This window comes from Hylaeus volcanicus, chromosome 2 (assembly GCF_026283585.1).
Source record: "Hylaeus volcanicus isolate JK05 chromosome 2, UHH_iyHylVolc1.0_haploid, whole genome shotgun sequence".
Taxonomy (NCBI): Eukaryota; Metazoa; Arthropoda; class Insecta; order Hymenoptera; family Colletidae; genus Hylaeus; species Hylaeus volcanicus.
Genome location: NC_071977.1, coordinates 4091957 through 4114561, shown reverse-complemented (window position 1 = coordinate 4114561; position 22605 = coordinate 4091957). Strand labels below are relative to the sequence as shown.

General features: G+C 32.3%; 3 protein-coding genes across 5 annotated transcripts in view; 1 reads left to right on the top strand and 2 right to left on the bottom strand.

The window, feature by feature from the left end:
- The window catches only part of LOC128872726 (scavenger receptor class B member 1-like), a 49207-nt gene extending 36658 nt beyond the window's left edge, over nucleotides 1–12549 (top strand). For both annotated transcript variants that reach the window (XM_054115707.1, XM_054115706.1), the window contains exons 3-8: nucleotides 124–265; nucleotides 8844–9044; nucleotides 9340–9564; nucleotides 10275–10437; nucleotides 11305–11549; nucleotides 11721–12549. In XM_054115707.1, the coding sequence (XP_053971682.1) occupies nucleotides 124–265; nucleotides 8844–9044; nucleotides 9340–9564; nucleotides 10275–10437; nucleotides 11305–11549; nucleotides 11721–12068 (1324 nt within the window). In that variant the 3' untranslated portion in view covers nucleotides 12069–12549. The remainder of the gene's footprint in view (nucleotides 1–123; nucleotides 266–8843; nucleotides 9045–9339; nucleotides 9565–10274; nucleotides 10438–11304; nucleotides 11550–11720) is intronic.
- Nucleotides 12550–14604: 2055 nt separating this feature from the next.
- LOC128872725 (ATP-dependent DNA helicase Q5-like) lies at nucleotides 14605–19416 on the bottom strand. Its single transcript, XM_054115705.1, has 13 exons — nucleotides 18987–19416; nucleotides 18741–18865; nucleotides 18500–18664; nucleotides 18223–18399; nucleotides 17973–18152; nucleotides 17762–17867; nucleotides 17571–17682; nucleotides 17259–17486; nucleotides 16969–17181; nucleotides 16699–16822; nucleotides 16359–16631; nucleotides 15022–16282; nucleotides 14605–14951 (listed from the first exon to the last, which is right to left on the bottom strand). Exons 1-13 carry the CDS (start codon nucleotides 19072–19074, stop codon nucleotides 14884–14886), a joined length of 3120 nt encoding a protein of 1039 aa, XP_053971680.1. The 5' UTR covers nucleotides 19075–19416; the 3' UTR covers nucleotides 14605–14883.
- A 226-nt stretch (nucleotides 19417–19642) lies between these two features.
- Nucleotides 19643–22472, bottom strand: LOC128872727 (uncharacterized). Of its 2 annotated transcripts, none has more exons than XM_054115708.1 (9): nucleotides 22246–22472; nucleotides 21897–22093; nucleotides 21512–21756; nucleotides 21227–21453; nucleotides 20900–21163; nucleotides 20646–20837; nucleotides 20324–20568; nucleotides 19924–20238; nucleotides 19643–19850 (listed from the first exon to the last, which is right to left on the bottom strand). In XM_054115708.1, the coding sequence occupies exons 2-9, from the start codon at nucleotides 21977–21979 to the stop codon at nucleotides 19724–19726; spliced, it is 1698 nt and encodes a 565-aa protein (XP_053971683.1). In that variant the 5' UTR covers nucleotides 21980–22093; nucleotides 22246–22472; the 3' UTR covers nucleotides 19643–19723. The 2 variants fall into 2 exon arrangements, with proteins under 2 accessions (XP_053971683.1, XP_053971684.1); XM_054115709.1 differs by having other exon boundaries at nucleotides 22250–22472.
- Nucleotides 22473–22605: the final 133 nt, after the last annotated feature.

Below are 22605 nucleotides of genomic sequence, written 5' to 3'. Positions count from 1 at the left end.
TGTAAATCTTCTCCATGCTTCCTTGTGTTAAGTCAGAGCTCACTACGCTAAATGAATTATGTGAGTTGATCAAGTATAACACGTTGCATAGGAAAGTTGATAAGTGTGTTTCATTAATTTTAGGGAATGTTTAGAACACGGGGATGTTAAGTTCAACAGCAACGGCACTGTAACGGCGCTCGATCTGCATCCATTGGTCTATGTTCCAGAAATGAGCAACGGAACCGAAGAAGACATAATGATATTACCAAACATCGCGTTATTGGTAAGTAAAACAGCTTGTTTCAATAACGATACTTTTTTCACTAATGAATCCTTTAATGGTATACATGTTAAAGATTTTCGAACAAGGGCTTTAGAATTTGTTTTTTAATCAAACGCAAATAGTATGGGATAAACTCGACATTTTTATTTCAAATGAAAGTCCATGCGGTTATAATTAATGTAACTAACTAGGCTGGCAGGCGTATTTTATTATCGAACAAAAATTTTAAGCCTCTTTTGGAAAATCTTTTATTTATATGTGCCTCCTTTGAATTTATTAATTCCTCTGTAACATATATATATAGACTGCTTAATGTTAAGCACAAGACATTTCACCTGCGAATTTCATCACGGTTAGAAGATTGAAACTCGCTATATTTCATGGCATCTTAGTGTTTTCTCCCACGACTACGACCTAAACTGAATTCCCTATAGACACGGTAAAGCCATTACTGATATCTTAGTTCTTATTTATCTGTATCGTCCACAACTATAGCCCTATCAACGTTCCTTGAACTATTCTTATTCGACATAATTTATCCAAACTGTTTTCTCCTCTAGCACGTTCAAATTCTGCTGTCCATAATTTACGAAAACTGACGATTCGCCCTTGATTTACTCGACACAGAAAAGACTATAACTCGTACTAAAATAACAAATAAATAACATCATACTAAAATGATAATAAAAGCTTGTGTAAAATTTCTAATTAAAATTTGTGTAATTCAACGTAACGATGCATTTATCAAGTTTAAAGATAAATCCTGCAAATGGGGCACTGAAGAATTATGAAATTCGAGAAACGAGATTAATGAACAAAGTAATTGCATACGATGAGACTCGAACAATATTGAATGGCCCATCGATATCTTGGTTTCCCAGCGTTGAACGACTGGGTCAATAATTTATCAACGCTGATTCCTCGAGAAACAACGCGACCATACTTCCGTTCTAGCATCATCGCGAGAGAACCTACACGTGGCGCGATCATTTCACGAATGAAATGAACATGGAACTTTCGTATGCCCGAAATGATGTAACACATATTAAACGAGTTTCACGATGAATGAACGGAACGTGTAATCGTACGTTCGCTTGTCTCTTATCTTTTACGCTTTTCGGTGTTGTGGAAGATATTACGCATTTAGTTGTAACCAAACGTCCTATCATTATGTAAATGAGTAACACTGGTCTTCATTGATTATTCAAGCCGTGAATTTGAATCGTCTTGGAACGAATCACGTAGTTAAACAGTAAATTTAACGTTTTCGAGCACAACCTGACCGTCTTCTGAATGATAAAATGAATGTGCCTTTTGGCCTAAAAAAAAAAGATGTGTTTCGAGGTTATTGACATTTTTTTTAAGAGGACGATATATTTTCATCGACGCAGCGATGTGGCTGATGTAGAAACGAATTCGTTCACATACGATACTTGTTTGTATCGGGGGAAAGGAACTGTATAAAATTATGTGTGTTTCTGAGGAAATGAGTACCTATTTTATTTAACGAAATATTCAAAAATGGTTATCGATAATTTTCATAAATTTTCATAAATTTTCAAATGTAATGAATTCGAGTTATTGTTTCGCATTTTCGATAAGCTCTGAAGTAATCTGAAGTAACCGTCTTCTTGCATGTTTTTGCGCGGCTCCATAAGGAAAAAGAATCTCGAATATTTTATTTAATAAAGTAAGGACACGTTTGCATCGATATTATACTTCCTTTTCTCCTAGCTCCATGCGATTGAATTCGTCTTTTTCTTGTGTTTAAATGAGCTATGTTAATAAAAACACATCGATATTGCTAAAATCTTCAAATAAAAAACAAACCTTTTCTTAGAAATTAAAATTTGGATTCTAGCATCGAATACTTCAAGGTGAATAAATAAAAATTTAACTATTCCATCACGTCATCTATCGTCCGAATAAAGCTTTATTACATTATTATATATCTGACATTCGATGATACAAAGCGTATAAAAACGTAAACTTTCCAGTTACGCTATCCCAGCTCTATTCCCATGCATCCACGGAACTATTAGAAAACTGGCAGAGATATTTTCTCGGAATACAACGATGGTAGAGTGACATTTTTTAACGAAGTACGACTCGCACGGAACGAAATACTATTCGGGGCACATGTGACCCGCGTACCGCGGTGAACGCGTTTAAAGGGAATGTGGTACCGCGAGTAAGCAGAATGTGGCCAATGTTGTGTAGGCTTACGAAAACGTCCGACCCAACACATATCCCGCGATTCGTTCCAGAACTGACCTTTCTTTCTGCCTAGAATACAGTAGCAAGCAAAAGTATCTGTCCACGACCCGTTCTTGTAGCATTTTCTAAATACGAAATTTTGCGAGGAATTTTTCTGAACAAACTAGTGCTTCGTATCGATACATCGATCCGTGACACAGTAGCCGACAACCTGCTGCTCTTTAGCTCAATTATGACGGCTGCGCAACCCAATCAAATTATTTAAATCACATTTCTATCAAATCTTTCGCAACTTGAATGTGCCCATGTTTCGGCTAGCAAAAAACAGGTAAAGTAGCTTTCTCAACGGAACCTTTCTGTTCTTCGAGTGCACAAAGTTTGGCATATATAATCATATGTGAAGAAATATAAATTCCAGATGCCTAAGTGGGCATGGTTCCTTTTTCTAATAATTTCTAAATGCATGGCAAGAAATTTTTTTAAGTAGTAGATGTGTTTGGTATTAACACATCGATGTGTGCCAGTGGCCGATAATATGCGGTTGCTTGGATTATTTAATTATTACATTATTTGGATTATTTAATTAATTATTATGTGCAAAATACAAACTGTATTTATTTTCTTTTTTCGAAAACCGATTAAATCGATAAAAATTACCGACATTATTCCAATAATCAGAAATATTTCTACAAAATTCGAGCAAGATTTAATCGAAACCGTATGAACTACCGTGAGAACCATTATGAAAAATGTGGTTTCCATTAAAACGCGACTAAAGTTTACGGAAATGAAATTGTAATCAACTATTCCGATTCGTAATACCCCTTAGCATCCAAAGTGCAGACCAAAATCTTCTGTCTTTTGTCTATTCTAGCCTCTTTTGTATCAGTTTGCGTTCAGACTTCCGCGATGGAAATACGTGCCTCGTCGATGTCTCGAGCAATGTCAACAACATTGGATCCAATAATTATACTTATCACGTCCATGATCCGCAGTAGACTGCCGACGCCTTCATTGAAAATGCAGGCAACACTGTATACTGCGATTTGGACGGTTTCTGTCCCTCGGAAGACAATCTTAGGAGCTATCTTCCAAGCAATCGCGCCAAGAAATGCTTTGCACGATGCTGCTTTTTTCACGCGTGCTGTTTTAAATTTGTTACGCGAGGAAATGACTTTACTGATCGGCTTTGATCGTATCATCGTCGTAGGAATTAAATCTGATATTAATGGAGGAACTCAAGGTTTGCTTACGAAGCTTGTTACAGGTCATCCCGACAAAGTTGCAAAAAAAGAATCGGAAATGTGAGATTATGATCCAATTGTAACGTATCGAGGTAATATCGAAGATAAAAACAAAACAGAACTTATAAGAGGAATTGTCATGTTCGCGGAAAGATGTTGTTTACCGATCATTATAAAGTCTTGTATTACGTTGCCTATTACCGCTGCAATTAAGTATTCACGATACTGCGACGTATTCCGTCTCTTGATTATTTTAGAATTTCCTGGAATAAATATAGAGGGTTTTATTGTTAACTAACAAAGTCAGCGTAATCGTTATGGGCGCTTAAAAGGCATCGATTCTTTTTTCCTACGTTAAAAAAGTGAGTTTTATTTTTGTTACTATTTTTGTCGTTTTAAGCACAATTTTAAGGAACATGATAAGAATCGCGTTCTGCCATCACGAGCTCAGTGCGATCATTGCTTTTGCAATCTTCAATCACTCCTGAAAGCAGAAGTTGTTCACGTGCGGTTTTTTCACCGGTGGTCGCTACATACACGGAAACGTGTTGCGCGCCTTTCACACTTGATGCAACCGATTAACTAACAGTTTCATTAAACAGAAAGCTGCATAGCGTGGTCCATCGGAAATAGAACGTTGAATTATATACCTGAATAAGTAAAACCGAAAAGATAATCCGAACCGCAACTATTCTTTACATAAGATTAGAGACTGACGTAACAAGAAGTGTTCGCCATAGTGAAATCGTCGATTTCGATAATCATTTTCGAATGCATAAAAACGAAAGTAGACGAATAATTAAATACATTGCTAATCCCATTTAGAGAAAGGAGGCCAGCTTCGTTTCAGAAAACGTCGATGGTCTAAAATGTATTGAAAAATCATTTTTAGAAGAATTATTTCAACATCTCATTTACCTTGCAAATGATAAAATTGTAAAACAACGTGCAGAGCAATGATACAAATAGCGTAATGTTGCGAAGTGACATAACATGAGTTTATTAGGTGTATATTTGATAGACTTTGCTTTTACTCGAAGAGGATTGATTCCCTGTAGCGATCAATTATCCAATAGTAATAAACGTGTACGACTAATAGTCGAGAACGACAGTATATAATTATTTAGCAGGAATACATTGTCGCGATAAATTACGCGTTTTATGTTCATTCAAGAAGGACTCGTGCCGGCCTTGTTCGTTTCTAGAATTTCCTCGAATCGTGGAAGAGGGTTGACGACAACACTAAACTGCGTGACACATCTCTGTTTCCCTGGAAAATATTGTGGAAACTCGCAGAGTCACGCTACATTTGAAAAAAAAATACTATTTTCTAAGCTTGTACAATAAATCTCCATTCCACGCACGATGGCATTCTTAGGGAATGTATCATGCACCAGGAAAAATACGTGCGATTTTAATTTTGCAATTAATTTAAATACTGTAATCAGGTCGGCCATTATAATTGAAAATGAGTAGTGATAATTTAATTTTCCAATGATATAATGGGCTCACCAGATTAATAAATGTCACGAGTTAGTTATTACGTAAAGGATTTTTACATAAGTTAGAAATTTTACTCGCTGTATACAGGCCAAAAATTGTTATTTTTGAAACGTGTACAATCAATGTCCATTCGACGTACGAACACATTCCTAGCAAGCGCATCGTGTATGTACCGGAAAAGATACGCGTGAGTTTAATTTTGCAATTAATTTAAATACTGTAATGTCAAGTTGACAACTTTAATTGAAAGTAAACATTGGCAATTAAATGTTGTAATAATATCGATATTAAGGCAAGATTGGCACACGAGTATGTCGTGCACTAATCATACCTTAATTGGAGTTTTAATCCACTTTTGGAGATCCAAAAATATTATTTTCTATGTGCGTACAATAAATCTCCATTCAACGCACGAACGAATTCTTAAGGAATGTATCACGGCATGCACTGAGAAAGCATAGCGCGAGTTGCGACGAATCAACGTTTCGTGGCAAAAAAAGAACTAACATCTAGTTCTTGTCACTACGTGATACCTTCGAACTTAATGTTTGCTTTTAATCCCATTATATTTATTGTAACTAGTTTGTTACAACTACTCCATGAACTACTTCGTGTCTTCCGAATTATTATTCTTTGTATATTTTATATTTCATTAAGAGAACCAACAATTTACTAAAACGTACAAGTTATTTAATAATAAAGCCTCTGTTGAGATTTATTTTAGTCTAAATTATTTCACAATTCTGATGGTAGAAAGATACGATAGAAAGGTTCTATAACTGCCGAACGACTTAATGACCCGTCTCGACGAAATTCTTGCGTTTCATAACTATGATGGCCTAGCGAAAAGTGGCACTTTATTGCAATGCTGCACTGCGCTCGTGCGATTAGGAAATGACGACCGTGAAGGAGAAAATTCAATGTTCAATTGGAAACTTTGATGCATATACGATCATCGAACGCCATATGATCAGGGTTAATAATTGTTGCTCAATTTCCACGCTCAATTACAGCAAAAATGACTGATATCAACGCGACCTCGCGAGCTATTGGTCGACGGGTTTGCAAAAAAAAAAACAAAAAAAATAATTAAACAACCAATCACTGGTTGCAAACATACCGAATGTACATGTGTGTTCAGAGAACACAAATATTCCCAACTGCCCGATAGACTCAGACAGGATGTCATGCGAACATCTTTTTTCATTCACATAATCGTCGATTTCCGTCGTTACGCGCATGCAACCAATTAAATCGCAGAATAATAATCTAGACCAACTTTGCTTCATCTCTTTCTACGTACGATCTTACTTCTTTTAATCGAAGAACCTCGCGATCTAACCGTGCACGTGAAGAAGAAGAATACAAAATTAGAATCTGATCGATTGACTCCTGTTTTTGCAATTATTAAAATAGAATAAAAAACCAGGCGATTTTCACAAATAAAAATATATTCTGTGAAGCCAAAGAAACATTTTTCAATGCCATTTGCACGTGAAAAATGATAGAAGCAGAAACAAAATGGATGACTCCGATACAAGGAATATTTCCTCTTCGATTCAAAAAGTAGCAATAATGAAATAAACGCGGCATAGTCCTTAAATTGGATCAATGAACATGTAACACCCATCGCAGTGTTGTAATAAATGCTTTATTTGACACTGTTCAACAGTTATAGCTGTGGATATTTGTAGAAATGAATATTTTCACAGAAACAGAAACAAGAAAGCACACCCTATCTTCTAAACGAAATAATCTGAATACTATTCTTGTTATTTTGTACGTCTCGCAGATATCCCCATACTTCCACTTGGCATAATTGCATAAAATCGGCAGTCCAGTTATAGCCATTTTTGCGTTGCAGTAATGTGCAGTTGTTCACCTTCACACCAGGTGCTTAAAATGGTCACCTTCGGGCCAAATACAAGTGTACAGACGTCGTGTCGTAGAGTTTCTCAATCTTTCAAATATCCCAGCCATTCGTAGAATTCGTTAGCAGCCTTCTCGTATACGTTGCAAAATTGTCACAACACTTGAAGTGAGTGTCGAATAAAGAAATATTTTTACACGGCCCTCTGAAATAAAAATGCAACTTCGATCCATTGAACGAGCAAACTAAGCTATAGGTCCCGTAAGATTTATTCACCTGTTAGAAAATCGTTCGTTCAAGGACTGTCTGGAACGAGAGAAAAGAAAAGGAAAGAAAGGAAAAGGAGAAAGAAAGCGAGAGGGAGAGTGAGCGAGTAGAATGTAAACCAAGTCCTTGTTCTTGGCAGTTAGCCGAGTAATAAATCAATCCAACCAGTGCAGCGTTTTATAGAAAAATAATATTAAACTGAATTTACTTCGCTACATCTTTTAACTGTATACTTAATAACAAGACCAATTTATTTGTGATTAGAAACTGTAGGATGGCATAGCTACAAGTGTATTGTAATTCATGCAATTATATGAAGAGAAATACATCTAGTATTTGAAAATTAGGAAGCCAATGGGAAATTGGTAGCATTTTCTAGGTAAGATTCATTTTTAAATCAATCTTATCTACCCTTACTGTTTCAAAATTCGATCCTTTTCTTTATTACAAAATTTTAAGAATACTGTCCTAAAATGTCGTGACCAAATTCGATATTCGACACTTTTCTTAAATTTTGATCATTTAAAAATACGGTTAAATATTGATGAATAATTATAATTCTACTTCAACAGTAATTCTACTTAAACAAATTAGTTCAACATGCTTACCGTTATCATGTATAAAAACATTAAAAATCCACGATTATTTGTTATGTAAAGTAAATATTCTTTAAAAAAATCTGTTTTTCTTCCGTGGATAAGATAATAGACCCTTGACTCGTCTACTGGTGTAGCGAGCAACCATTAAAAGGGAGAAATTAAATCAATTCCCCTGATGCTCGTTACAAGCTGGTTCGAGTACGCTCACTCAACGGTTCACGAACTTGAAAACGCTTGAAAACATTTCAATACCCGTTACGTATCATTGAAAGAGTCATTTCTTCAATGGCGAAGAAACACGTATACGAATGTATGCATTTCTCGAGTCACTCCGATGCTCGTTCACAGCGGTTCAGGTACAACCGGGCATAATTTGTGAAGTGCATCCTTATGTAACACGTGTATGTAACACATACGCATGCATATGTATATAGAGTCGACAGGAATGTTGATTTGAACCGTACGAGACTCTCATCTTACATGACTTGGTAAATGCGTGGCAATTGCGACAGCGTCAATGAACTTTCACTGACAATAAGGACAACGGAAGTTCAAGAACCGTTCTGTTTACGTTTGTTAGGGATACGATAATTTCTTTTAATTCGACACCGTACGGAACGGAGTGGAATAATAAACTCGCCTAACGCCGAGATACGGAAATGAATAATGGTCGCGTACCAAACAAACCTCTTCAATGTTTCGCGATAACGAATAATTGCTAATTAAGTGTTGGTACATACGCGGCTCTCGATTACCGATTTCTGTACAATGTTATTGATAGTGTCTTAGTACGCGCATGTACTGGCTCAATTAATTTGTGAGAAAAAGTTCCTCGTTTCAAAAGTGTCTGAACGACGTATCTTTCTTTTCTGTTTCAGAGTATCACGAATGTAATGAGGGATGCAACGTATTTTACTAGATTCGGTTTGAACATGCTGATTCTCCACACGGACACGCATCCTTTAGTTAAAATGACCGCGCGAGAATTTATGTTCGGCTACGAATCCTCCCTTGTCACTTTGGGCAATAAGATGATGCCAAGTTGGATCAAGTTCGACAAGTTGGGTCTCATCGATAGAGTGAGTCTCTATTTGCAAATAATTGGCTGCATCTTTATTTTCGAAACATAAATCAATGTAAAAATGCCCAATGAATAGGAATTAGAAGTGGTTTTGAAATCACTTAATCGGTTAAATATTAAAAATACTGTCGTTAATAGATATCCACCACGACTAAGCTAACAAGTATATTATTAGTAGAAAACAAAATTTTAAAGCCTCTTTCGGAAGACCCTTTATATAAACCATATTGAATTAACGCAAATTTTTCCTGTAAATAACGATTTCAAGTTCGATCGTATCTTTGTGCGCGCAGATGTACGATTTTGATGGTGATTACGAGACGGTTTACACCGGAGAAAACGATGTCCGTCTTACGGGGCTAATCGAAAAGTACAACGGAAACATGAATCTACCGCAGTGGAAAGGAAAGTGCGCAAACGTAAATGGTTCAACTGACGGAGTCAAGTTCCAAAGTTACATCGAGCCCAACGACACTATTCTTTTCTTCAGGAAAAGTCTCTGTCGTAGTGCACGCATGGTACATTGAAGTTTGATAATAATTGATACTAGCTAAGACTTCGGGCGCAAGAAACGTTTGAAATATTTGTTGACATTCTAATTCGACTTTTATTGAGAAGCATAAAAGAAAATTTCTTTTAATCTTGAACAATTGTAAGACTCTGATAACTCGATCTTCTAATTTCATTAAAAGCTAAATATCAGAAAATTCATTGTTAATAATATAAATGAATTTGCCAGATTGAATGAAAATGTTCAATTATTTAGCAAATAGTTTGTATATTCTTATAGCCTTTTTTTTTTATTAATTTGCATAATTTGACAAATATTTTTAAATATTTATACGATAGCGATATCGACGAAGCACCTACGAATTTTGATATTATTTTCATTTCGCGTTGTTTTAAATCTGACATTTTAAATTATCTACTTTGGAAGAATTCAAACAGTTTGGAATATTTCGGACGACTATGAGTGAATTAATGATGAACTAGCGCGAGACTCGTAATCAGTTTAATAGGAACATTAGTAAACGCGAGTTAGCGAGTTTCATCTCTAAGGATGCGAAGTCGTATATCTGAACTATAACACCTAATATACTCGAATCTTACAATTGTTCGTTCGGGATTGCTAAATCCGTACTGTAGCTACAAATAAACATAGCTACAAATAAACATAGCTACAGCCGCTGAGGGCTAGTAAACGTTACGATAACGATAATGTTTACAGAGACGAACTGGAGAAAAAGTCATCAATGGACTACACACATACCTCTTCAAATTCGTGGAAAACGAGTTGGATAACGGCGCGGTTAATCCGGAAAACAAGTGTTTTTGTCGCGAGGGGCATTGCCTGCAGCCTGGCTTGATCGACGTTACGGATTGTTATTACGGTAAGAATACTAAAATCGTTGAAACGAATTTCAACAATTTCTATTATCGAAATTTAGTTACTGATAATTAGAAAAATAAATTGCGAATATTTTTGAATAAATACTATGATCAGTGTTAGAGGACTGTACAGGCATTTCATAGTATACCAAAACTACTAACAATTTATTTTTGACTTAGAATCAGTCTCCTCATAATTTCCATAAAGTCGCGATGGCTTTTGTTATCTAGAGTTTGATAAAATTTGAAATCGGAAAGAAGGTATACTCGAATTGAAAATTTGGATAATTTTATAACGCACCGTAACGATACTTAATTATAGCTCGTTAGATTTCTTTTTCGTTCGCGAACAAGAATGAGAAAAAAAGATTTTGAATACCTCAGAGAAGTAGGCGTTGTTAGAAATATCAGCTAAAGGAGCAAAAATTAGTGGCAATGTAGAAGACACCAATGGTGGACGGTGGTCAGTAGTGGTCAGCATGAGTCTCACTTTAAACAAAAATTTGTTACCAAGTACAGTTACGGTAGATAGACATTTACAAGTATAATTCAATTTTGTATGATACTTACACATCGATCCTGTTGATGTTCTCCATAGAATACTCGCATTGAAACATAACTCGTGTCAGTAAATCATTTGCTGTAAATAGAAAATATTCATAAATTAGGCTCGAAAATCGATGACAATTAAGACACGTCAATAACTTCGTCGACGCATCATAAATAATTAATTCATGACGACGCTATTGGTAAATGTCGTCGCAGGAATCATTGGCATCGATAGTAAAGATGAACAATAGAAATAAAAAAATATTAAGTCCAGGCCTATGTATGTTAATGCAATAATTCGCCTTTACGCTTTTTTCCAGGCTTTCCGATCGCTTTATCCTATCCACATTTTTATAAAACCGATCCATCACTCTTGGAAGCTGTCGAGGGTTTGAATCCGAGGGCAGATATTCACGAATCCTACGCCTACGTTCAGCCAACGTCGGGTCTTCCAGTGAATCTTGCATTCCGTTTCCAAATCAACATGGCTTTGCAAAATATTGGTCATATGGCCAGAGTGGAGAAATTCGCAAACTTGGTTTTACCACTCCTGTGGTTCGAAATCGTAAGTATTCAGATTTATTACCATTATTAATATACTCAGCCACGTGAAAGTTGAACAGAGGTATCGACCTATCAACCGTGCTAGTATAATTGTACTACTTTTGAGTAATCGGATATATATATGAAATGTTTACTTAAAAAAAATATACAATTAATGAAATTCTGTTTTCAGGGAATGTACGAGTTGCCATCTGCGATGAATTATCGTTTTTGGCTCTATTTGAACGTGCTACCAGTTTTGCAAGACGTATTTATCTACGGTTTAATAATCGTCGGTATCATATTTACAATTATTAGCGCTCACAAAATCCTTCTGCAGTCGAAAGGATCAACGGTATCTCGGCAATGGCGAGAGACGGAAATTAAGAACCAAACTCTACAATTTCTTAACAACAGGCGACGTTCGTGTCAAACCAACGAATCGGACACTTACTATAAATCGTTACTTAAATCGAAGTCTTCGAACGCAGTATCTGACATGCCAACGGAGTTCTCAAATTTAAAGGAAGACATCGTGTGATTGATAATACATGGACTCTAGGAAGAGGCTATTTCCTGTGTAAAATAATTTTATGCCCGTAATCAACGAAACTCACCGAATAACTTCCGAGTTTTAGGAACCGTAATGGTTTCGAACGTACGATCAAAGTGCCTTTCGATGAGCAGAGGAGAAGTGCCTTTACGTCTGTCAAGAGCTTAGGTTTACGCATATCAACATTTTGATATCTTCCAGTAGTTTTAGAGAATTGAAACTGTGTTAGAATTAAATTTTGGTAACGCGACGAAGAGTGTGCTGAAAGCATCCGTTTCATAATTCATTTCAATCGAACAATCATTAAACGTAGTTTGAATACAATTATAACATAAATATCAGCAATCACGGTGAGTAGTGACATCTTTTTATATTTTCTTATCATACTGCGATTATCATCTGCTAGTACAAACGGTCCAAATTCGTAGCATTTTTTCCGTCAATAAAAAAAAAAAAAAGAAAAAAAAAACAAATAGATCTAGTTTCGTACATGTAATAATTCTTGTTTTAAAAGGATTTCTTGCCTGCTTGGTTGTATGAAAATCGTATGAACTACCACATTTTGTCATTGATGGTAATTATAATTCAAAGTTCGTTGAAACACAAATGCACTTATCGGAAGAAATAAAATAGGGACACGAGTGTGTATCATAATATTATACAGACGATATAATATAATAAGACTGATACTATTATAGACTGGTCGTAGTGATTAAGTGATTTTTACGGAGCCACGATTGAACTAAAACATTTAAGAAAAATGATAGTTTAAAGGTTCAAAAGTAAATTATGAATTATTTTCCAAAACTTATTAATTTGGAATTTAACTTAAATAATTTGGAATGGCACCATTTGTAATTGTAATACACTGTCAACTACTTCCATACTATAATAAGATTTAAAATTGAATAAAAATACATAGATACATAAATTATGTTGGAAAAATATTATCTACATTTCGATAATTTTAACGCATTTTTATACATCACATGAAATGAAAATATATATTTATATAATTCAAGTAGCCAAAACAGAAAAAAGAAACAATTTTAATTGTAACTATGTATTTAATTCGCTCGTTTAAAATATATTGCACTTTAGTCATAAGTTATCAATATGTCCTCGAAAGTATTATTTATAAGAAAAATTTCTAAATTTCTCATGGTACATTATTTCATGTATTTCGTCAACAGTTTTTATCAATAGACGCGAGATTCAACGCGAATTTACTTTTCAATTTTTAATTAAACAATTATTCATTCTATTAATAATTAATAATATGAAAAAATTATTCGAGTGTACTGTTACCTCGAATAATTATGAAATTTACAATTAGTTTATTTTTGAAATAACTTTTAAAAAATGATTAGAACACATATAATATAAAAGTTTGCATTCTGAAAATTGTATAATTCCAAAATAGTAATTACATTACTTTGCAAAAGATAAAAGACACAAGCGATTTTCTTCGTTAAAATTAATGATATAACAAGTACGAATAATAGTGAAAACTAAAATCATATTTTTTAATGTACTTGTGCATCCAGAAACTATTTTGTAATTACCTTCATGCATGCAAATATGCTTTGCAAATCTTTACACGGCAATTTAATAAAATGTACTATTTTATTCGAAGAATCACTTGTAAATATTGTACATAGACAAAAGTTACGAATCAGCAGTAGATTTAGTATTTACACTGTCCAAATTGGGTATAGTAGTGACCATAAAAATTGCATGACCTTAAAAATATTAATGTTTGTATTCTCACATGAATACAGCCATCAAGTTTGCAATGCGGCCACAAATTCCACAAATTATTTTTAAAAAGTTTTGCAATTTCCATAACCCCTATTGTATATTAATTATGAGCATAAAAAATGCATATTATATATTGCATGTAAAAATTGCATAAAAAAACGCAACAAGGGGGAATTTTTATAAAAGATATAACATGTCAAATCATTATATTAAAAATAACAGGTTCTTGTATCATTTTCATTTTTAAGTAGGTCAATAAATATAAACCCTTCTTAAATATCAATCTTGCCTCACCTGTAGAGCTAGTGTATCAACTAAGGAAACAGTATTCTTATAGTATGAAAATAAACATATTCCTAGGAGTCATATTCATTTAATATTTAACTATAATAGGATGGGAAAACATTGTTTAATGTATTAGTACACATCATTATTTCTGTTTCCTTCAGTTGGATGTTCAATATAGTTCATAAGAATAAAACTATTTAATATCACATATGTGCACATATGTAATGACTGCTATCTTTTTCACTGTAACAAATACTGTAATTCTTGCCAGTGAAATGTTAGTGATGTGAGTGTTTACAAAAATTGCTCAATAAATAATGTTTGTAATACAAATTTATTATCTTGGTACTTCATCTTCTGGAATTTGGGAAACACCTAACACTTAACCCTACGTTTCTATTATGAAAAACAAAATAAAGAAGACAATGAAATTAATATCACACATAGAAATATTTTCTTTTTATAGTAATGGGATAAACTATAGTTTTAATATACATGTGTCTATAAATGCATTATTAAGCTTACAAAATATAATTAAAAAATCGATAAATACAAAAATTTAAGGAATTTAAATTTCACACTGAAGCTATTTGGGGTTTAAATATAACTAACTAGTAGCGGTCTTTTATATACAGATAATATTATGTCGTATACAAAATAAATAAAGTAGATAATTACAAGAATTTATGATTCCATATTTATGTAGACATATATACAAATATATTTTAATTGCTATCAAGGGCCATTGATTCTGCTAAACATTTTCCGTAGATATTAATTCTGTCATATGTTTCTTAACGAATTTCTGTATTCCCTCTTTGTCTGAAAACAATTGTTACTGTACATTGTTTCAATTACATGATAGGTGCAATTTTATTAAGATATACTTTACCGAATATTTTTTGACCTAGTATAGTATGGTGCATTTCTCTACAAGTTTTGGAAAATGTTGTTCTATCAGGTATATGTTTGGATGGATAGTACTTCATTAAATACGATTTTAAAATTTCTGCAGTCTTAAATTGCGTGGCTTTATCAGCAGGCACCATGATCTTCTTATTCTTTTCACCTGAGTGTTGTTTAGGACGACTTGTTTTATGACGTGTCTCTTCTGAAAATTTTTTTAACTCTGAATGTTCAATTCCCGTACTCTCATCTTTTGGTACTATTTCTTTACTCTTATTTTTTACATTTGACGACAATTTTTCATTTTTAATATCTATAATTTTATCTTTTGTTCGATTGACAATTTCATTTATACTATCTTTATAACTGTGATCAGTAATTTCTTCATTATTTCCTTCAGGAAATTTCTCTTCATCGACCTTCACTCTTTTATTTGATTCAGTATCTACATAATTTCCAGATGAGTCTGCACGCCGTCTTTTACTTTCATTTTTCGATTGTGTTGAATTTGTAATTATATTTGTACTATCATCATTTGTATCATTCATTGAAATTGATTCATTGCAAGTTGAAGAAATAATTTCTTTAATTGCAACGCCAGTTTCCGATTTCGCAGATTTCAAAATCTGCTCGTATACTGTTTTAGTTGCACGAGGTGTTTTTTTAATTTTTATATCCGGTTTCACAACTTCCTGCGATGATTTTCGTGATTTCTTGTCAAGACATTTATATATCATTTTATTTTCTTCGTGGAGTTTTCGAGCGCATGTGAAACCAGTTAATTCGAAAGATTTGACATTTTTTACGGTATTATCTTTTTCATCTACACTATCACTAAAGTCAATAGTACGTTTATTGACTTTAAATCCCGTTCCTGTTGCACTATCTTTATTGTCATTGTTTAAAATGCTTGCATGAAATAAATATTTGTTATTACTGTTAGATGAGACTTTTGTTACTTTCTCGTCATTCCTAAATTCTAAAGCAGTCTTAAATGTAGGAAATAACATATTTTTGCTTATGGCACTTGATTCTTGGGAAGGAACGCGAATGTCTTTATTACAAAATTTATTTAACACACTTTCATTTCGTGTATCTAGCCTGTCACCTATTTCATCTTGTTTGCTTTTCCAAGCAGTATCATCATTCAAACATCCTGATTCTATATTCTGTTTACTTTTTGTATTATAATCACGTAAACATTCGTGAACTGTATTAGTGTTAATACACTTCCGCACAGAAGATATCTTTATTCATCAACAAAGTAAAATCTCAATTAAAAATGCTATATCTTATATAGGTTATTAAAGATAAATTACGTACCAATTTAGACATATCAAACTTATACTTATTTGCAACTTTGGAATTACATAATGCTTTATATTCAAGCTCAAATGCTATGTTATGTATATCTTTCTCTTGAAGTTGCTCTTTTGTTTCCGAAGACATTTTTTCATAGTTATCTGCTAATGCTAACTTTAATTGAACATAAAAGTGTTCCCGCACTTGGACAGTCAAACCCTTTATTTTTATATCAGTACTTGCAGCTGCGCATACGGGAGATTCTTTTGCATCTTCAAGATTTTGTTTTCTTATCTGAAATAATATGGTGACAAAAAGAAATTGTGAAAGAGACTGATAAATCTAGTTTTCACATTCATACCTCATCATTTTTACTATTATTTCTCCGAAGTGCAAACTGTTTTTCGATTAGTTCTCTGGATTCTCGTTTGCTTTCCGCTAAAAGTCTTTCTCTTGAAACTGGATTTTCTGTGCACTCATCTTCGCTATTTATATATGTAAGTAATTACACTCTAATCAAGATTATACAAATTTGCATTACAGTAGAACTTCATTTATCTGAACTTAGTTGTTCCACAACCTATTCGGATAAATGAAATCCTACTGTACTTGTGTATTAAATATTACTTACTCATTATCATACTTTGGCAATGCCACATCACTTAAACCACTACTAGATTTATGTGATCTGAAATTACCACCAGGTCTATGTGATCTAGTTTGAGACATTTCAAATTGTGATATCCTTGATTGAACAGCATCTTTGTTCTCACAAACGTCGCATCTATTTTTACACGGTGGTGGACTATCACCAAAGTATTTAGAAAATACTGCATGCCTACATCTGTTTAAATATACATTAAAGAATAATGTATTAAATATACATTTACAATAAAAATATCAACAAGTTACAATCCTTACTTTGCTTCAAGACAATATGACACTGTTTTTTCAAAATTTTTCCATTTTAATTTTACAAGTTCCGAATTTTTCCGCGTAATTTCTTCTTTAATAAGAAACGCGATAGGCCCGTATTCTTCATTACTAAAATAAATTCTACAAAAAGCCGGTTTACCATCTCTACCTGCTCTACCAGATTCTTGGTAGTATGCTGCTATATTTTGAGGGACTGTCCAATGCACCACAAATCTGTATAAAATTCAAAAGTTTGTTCTCAAATAAATATTATAAAATATCTATGGAAATAACATTACACAATCTTTATTAATTTACCTAACAGATCCTTTATCTACACCCATTCCAAAACTGCATGTAGCTGCAATAACAGGTACTTCACCTGATGTCCATTTATTTTGAACCTCATTACGCTCTTGATTTTTCAAACCTGCAAACAAAATCATGTATTTTATTATTTCACTGATTCTACTAGTGCTATGGTAGTTTACAATGATATTGGCCTATACCAGCATGATATGCTAAAGTCTGTACACCAGAATTAGACAATTTATGTGCAATCACTTCAGTTGCTTCCTTCTTTCTACAATAAATGATACCACAATTTTTCTTCACCTGAAATACAAGGACTAATAAAATTTTATAAACTAAAAGCTTTATCTTTTTAATAGAAGTGTACATCCTCTAGCTGTACATAAAAAATAAATCAAGCCCATTTACTTTTGGAGTAGATTCATCTTGAGAGCCAAGCGCTTCTAAAATAAAATTCTTTAAATGTTCAAATGGCTTGTCTAATATTTCTAAAAACCTTATATCATAATAAAGATTAGGTCGAAAGACAGGCACTGAAAATATCAAAGGATTTTTCATATTTAAGGATTGAAGTATATCATCTTTAACCTGTAACAATGTATTTTATAATAAATAAATTTTAAATATATTGTAGTACCAAAAATTTTTCAAATTTTACCTCCTTTGCAGCAGTAGCTGTTAAAGCAATTATAGGAATTTGGGGACATAATTTTTTAAATGCACCTAATTGTCTGTAACTGGGTCTAAAATCATGACCCCACTGACTTAAACAATGAGCTTCATCAATAACAAAATATGACAGTGCTTTTGCTTTTCTTAGTTTTACTATTGTATCCTACAGAAAATGTTACAGTAGTTTATCAGTAATTATTCAAGTGTATTCTTCTTGAAAATGATTATATTATCACTAGCACAATAATATAAAAATAATTTACTTGAAAATGTGGTTGTGCTCCCATTTCAGGAGTAACATACAATAATTTGATCTTTGGTGTATTAGATGTTAAATCCTTCATTATTGCATTTCTTTCTTTTGTGGATGTATTTGAATTTAATGAGGTAGCATTTATCTTTTTACTAACTAAAAAATCTACTTGATTCTGTAATAATTAATGATTATTATATAACTTATTCCATCTTCATCCACGTATTATCATTAAATTAAAATCCATATACCTTCATTAGAGCTAATAGAGGCGAAAAAACAATTGTGACTTTATTTTCTTTCATTACTGCTGGCAATTGAAAACAAAGTGATTTGCCACCACCAGTTGGCATACATACAAACACATCGTTTTTACCTAACATATGTAAAAGTAAAAGTTATTTTTTTGTTTACAAACAGAAGAAGGCTGTAGGTATTCATAAATAGATAAGTGAAAGCATCATGCAATTTATTATCTAATAGAACCAATATTCAACCTTTATAAACAGCGGTGGTTGCTCGTTCTTGAACATCGCTTTTGAAATTATCATAACCAAATACAGACTTCAAAACAGTCGACAGCATTTTATAATACAATAAAATATATTGTTTTATTATGTATGTCTAAAATACTCAATTATAGTTGCATTATACAAAGTAATTACTTTTACTTTTTATTGTTATAAATCACTTTTCAACATGCTATTCAACTACCATACCACAACCATAAACACCCGCTATCATTATGCCAGTAAACGCTCCATAAACGCTTGGAATTAAAAGTCACTAATCATATTGGCCATGATGTCGAATACCTACTGAACCTATCTACCAACTCTTCCTTACAAAACTTCCTGACAAAACAAGATGACGTTTTAGGGGAATTTATAATTTTCAAATCGAAGAATATATCAAATCAACTGTATCTTTCTGTATTACTTCATATCTGAGTTACGAGTCGTAAAAATATTTTTCAAAAATCTTCTACTTTATGTCTCTCTTTCTTTTCTTAATTGTAGCTACGAAGTAATACAGAAAGATACGTTTGATATATTTTATCAGAAAATTTTAACAGTGTTTATTCGACTTTATAATATTTCCTTAAAAATGAAATTTATATACGAACACGGTATAATAAACGTCCTACATCGCATTGACTATTACAATTATGTTTATTAAAAAAAATTATATTGTGAAAATGCTTAGTACATAAAAATAAAATATATTAATACGCTTAACGCTGTGGTGGATTTTGTAACATATATATTGATAGATCATAACGCTTAACCCAATCTGGAAAAGTCGCATCATCTACAGTTTTTTCAATAATTTCCATTACTTTTTGAACTGTTTGATGTACCCTGCGAATAATAATACAAGAATTTATATCTGCACTTTATGTAGGAAAAATAGTATTTCTATTTAATCACTTACCAAGCATTTAATATTTTGTTAAAGTTATCAATTTCTATATTTGTCTTTGTATTAACAGCTTTTGATAAATTTAATAATTTGACTATATGAGTATTAGTTTCTTCGTTTGTTAACATAGGCATTTGAAATACATCTGAATTTTCATCAATTTTTAACGATTCAAATTTTTTGTAAACAAACAGTAAAACTAAATTTTTATAACATTCTATCAAAGAATAGATTGGTGTTTGAATCATTGGAAAATAACACATAATATTCGAAATCTGAGAGTTTCTAATCAAGAGCGATGCTTCATTAAAACAACTTTTCGTATACCTGAAAAAATTGTATACTTAATTATTAATTGAAAAATTGTATTTCATCAACTGCCAGACTAAGTTCATATAATATAAAAACAAACCTATAAACTCCAATATTTCCTTTCAACATGATTTTTCTTAAAGCATTAAGATCCAAAGTATTATGGAATGTATCTAATTCAGTAGTACTTGAATTAATATCTAACCATGTACTGTCATAACCAGCATTACGCAATGCTAATATTTTTTGTAATTCTAACAATATCTTTTCTTTCGTTTTCATAAGCTGTGCTGAAGAAGACTTCAAAAGGTTTAGTGATTGCTGTACATCTTGCATATATTCCACCTAAGATTCAGTAACCACTTAATATAAAGTATGATGACATTAAAAAGACTAGTAATTATTTTAAAATATTAACATACAGTCTTGGTATTAATATCTTGTATTTCTGAAGTCAGTTCACTTAAATCGAAAGCTAATGTATCATGTTCATCAAAATCATGTTGAAATTTGTCTAGTACTTTTTCTAAATTTCTTTGTTCCATTTCTAATTTACGAACTTCCAATGACAATGCTAACCATTCACTTACATCCGTAGAATTATTTGTAGCCTCCTAAAATAACTATTGGTTTTTATTTGAAATCATGAATAATGTTCAATAAACGTAAAATATACCTCAATTTTTTTTATATATTCAAGAACATTTTGTTGTTCCTTTCCTGCATTTGCATGATAAAGTAACCGTTTAGAAATCATAGAAATATGCTGTCCATGTATACTGAGAAAACCATTGCTTGAATTTTGTTCGACCGTATCCGAAGATTCCGTATTTCCTGACGCGATTAGTGTATCCACAGCTTCACCTAAATTTTGATTTAAAAGATGCCACAATGTAGTTACTTCAATATTGTCAAGATTATTTGATACTGTATCCCACACCTAAAAATGTAATTTCAAATAATTGATGTTATATTGTATATTGAATGTTATCTAACTACATACATGTCGTTTATTTGCACCAGCCCAAAGACTAGTTACTATATCTGACATTTCAGTTATCAGTTTAGGATCTAAATTTGTACAAGTGTTTGGCATTAAGTGTTGACAAATTAATCTCATTTCGTTGCAATCACAAAGCTGTGTATTAATTTCATCATATTTCATCTTCAGCAATTGCCTTTTCACCTTTACTTGCGAATGTTTAGATGATGTATCTCTTAATTTTTGTACTGAAAAGAATCATTAATTAAATAGATATCTTTTTTGTATTTTTAATAGTAAACATACCTCTTTGTCTGACTGCAAAATCTAGTTGTTCATATTCCTCTTCTAACTTAGATATTTGATTCCGTGAGTTCTGTCGATTTGATTTCATCCGTGATATATTTTGCATGCACTGAACAATTTTATCGGGTTTCCCATTTTTCAACTGATGTAATAGAACATTTTTTCGTATAACTGTGGTTTCGTCACAAGTAAATATAACATCAGCTAAATCATCCCACAGGAATGCAATGAGTCCTTTTCTTAATCTGTCAAATATATCCCAAAATTCATGATTACAATAAGTTTGAATAATATACTCCACAATAAAAATATATAATTGTACTATACATCGTTTTTAAATATTGTGGTACTAAAATTAACTTTGTAATTGATAAAGGGTACAAACATTTGTTTGCTTAAATCATTGCATAGTGTTGCTGGGCATCCTAATCTATGTACCCATGCAAAAGTGTCCACATTCTCTTCCATTATTATTAGATTTATATTGTATTAACAACAAAATATACAGAAATGCAATGTACGCAAATGTAAGCAAAATGTAGTTAAATGTAGCAAAAACTTCATAGTGGTGGGGACATTGACCTGAAAATAAAAAGTAAACATATTTATAAACAATGCGAACGATTATTTTCTCATATACAAACTTTCATAATATTTTAAATTATTTTTCATTGTTTACATTATAAAATGCATAGAATAAATTTTAAAGAAAACGTTACAATACGTATACTCACGAACCGTTACTTATAAAACTCTTACAAAATATTTGCAGAATTCAGGTTTATGTACATACATATAGTACTGATATGAGTTAAGATATTATAAATTATTAAAGCTTGTCTGTAAAATCGTTAAAAAAAATAGAAATAACTACTAAAATAAAGATTTTATTCTACAGGATTGAATTTCATTTAAACGCGCACCATTATTGTGTACGATAGTCATACTACATAGACGTGCAACTTCATTAAAAAATATACGTAAAAAAATACTACAGAAATACATATATACATAAGTTCTATATCTGTCGTACAAAATTAATAAACAAATTTACTGTACTACAATAAATTACAGGATTCAGGATAAGATTTGTG

Excerpts from the sequence above, each read along its gene's own strand:
- LOC128872725 (XM_054115705.1), bottom strand. The coding sequence starts at position 19,074 with ATGCTGTCGACTGTTTTGAAGTCTGTATTTGGTTATGATAATTTCAAA. Across the intron at positions 17,868-17,972 it reads AAGATGAATCTACTCCAAAA|GTGAAGAAAAATTGTGGTAT; the intron begins GTAAATGGGCTT and ends CTTGTATTTCAG. Across the intron at positions 17,683-17,761 it reads GACTTTAGCATATCATGCTG|GTTTGAAAAATCAAGAGCGT; the intron begins GTATAGGCCAAT and ends TTTTGTTTGCAG.
- LOC128872727 (XM_054115708.1), bottom strand. The coding sequence starts at position 21,979 with ATGGAAGAGAATGTGGACACTTTTGCATGGGTACATAGATTAGGATGC. Across the intron at positions 21,757-21,896 it reads AATGATTTAAGCAAACAAAT|ATTAAGAAAAGGACTCATTG; the intron begins GTTTGTACCCTT and ends TATATTTGACAG. Across the intron at positions 20,569-20,645 it reads AAGATATTAATACCAAGACT|GTGGAATATATGCAAGATGT; the intron begins GTATGTTAATAT and ends ACTGAATCTTAG.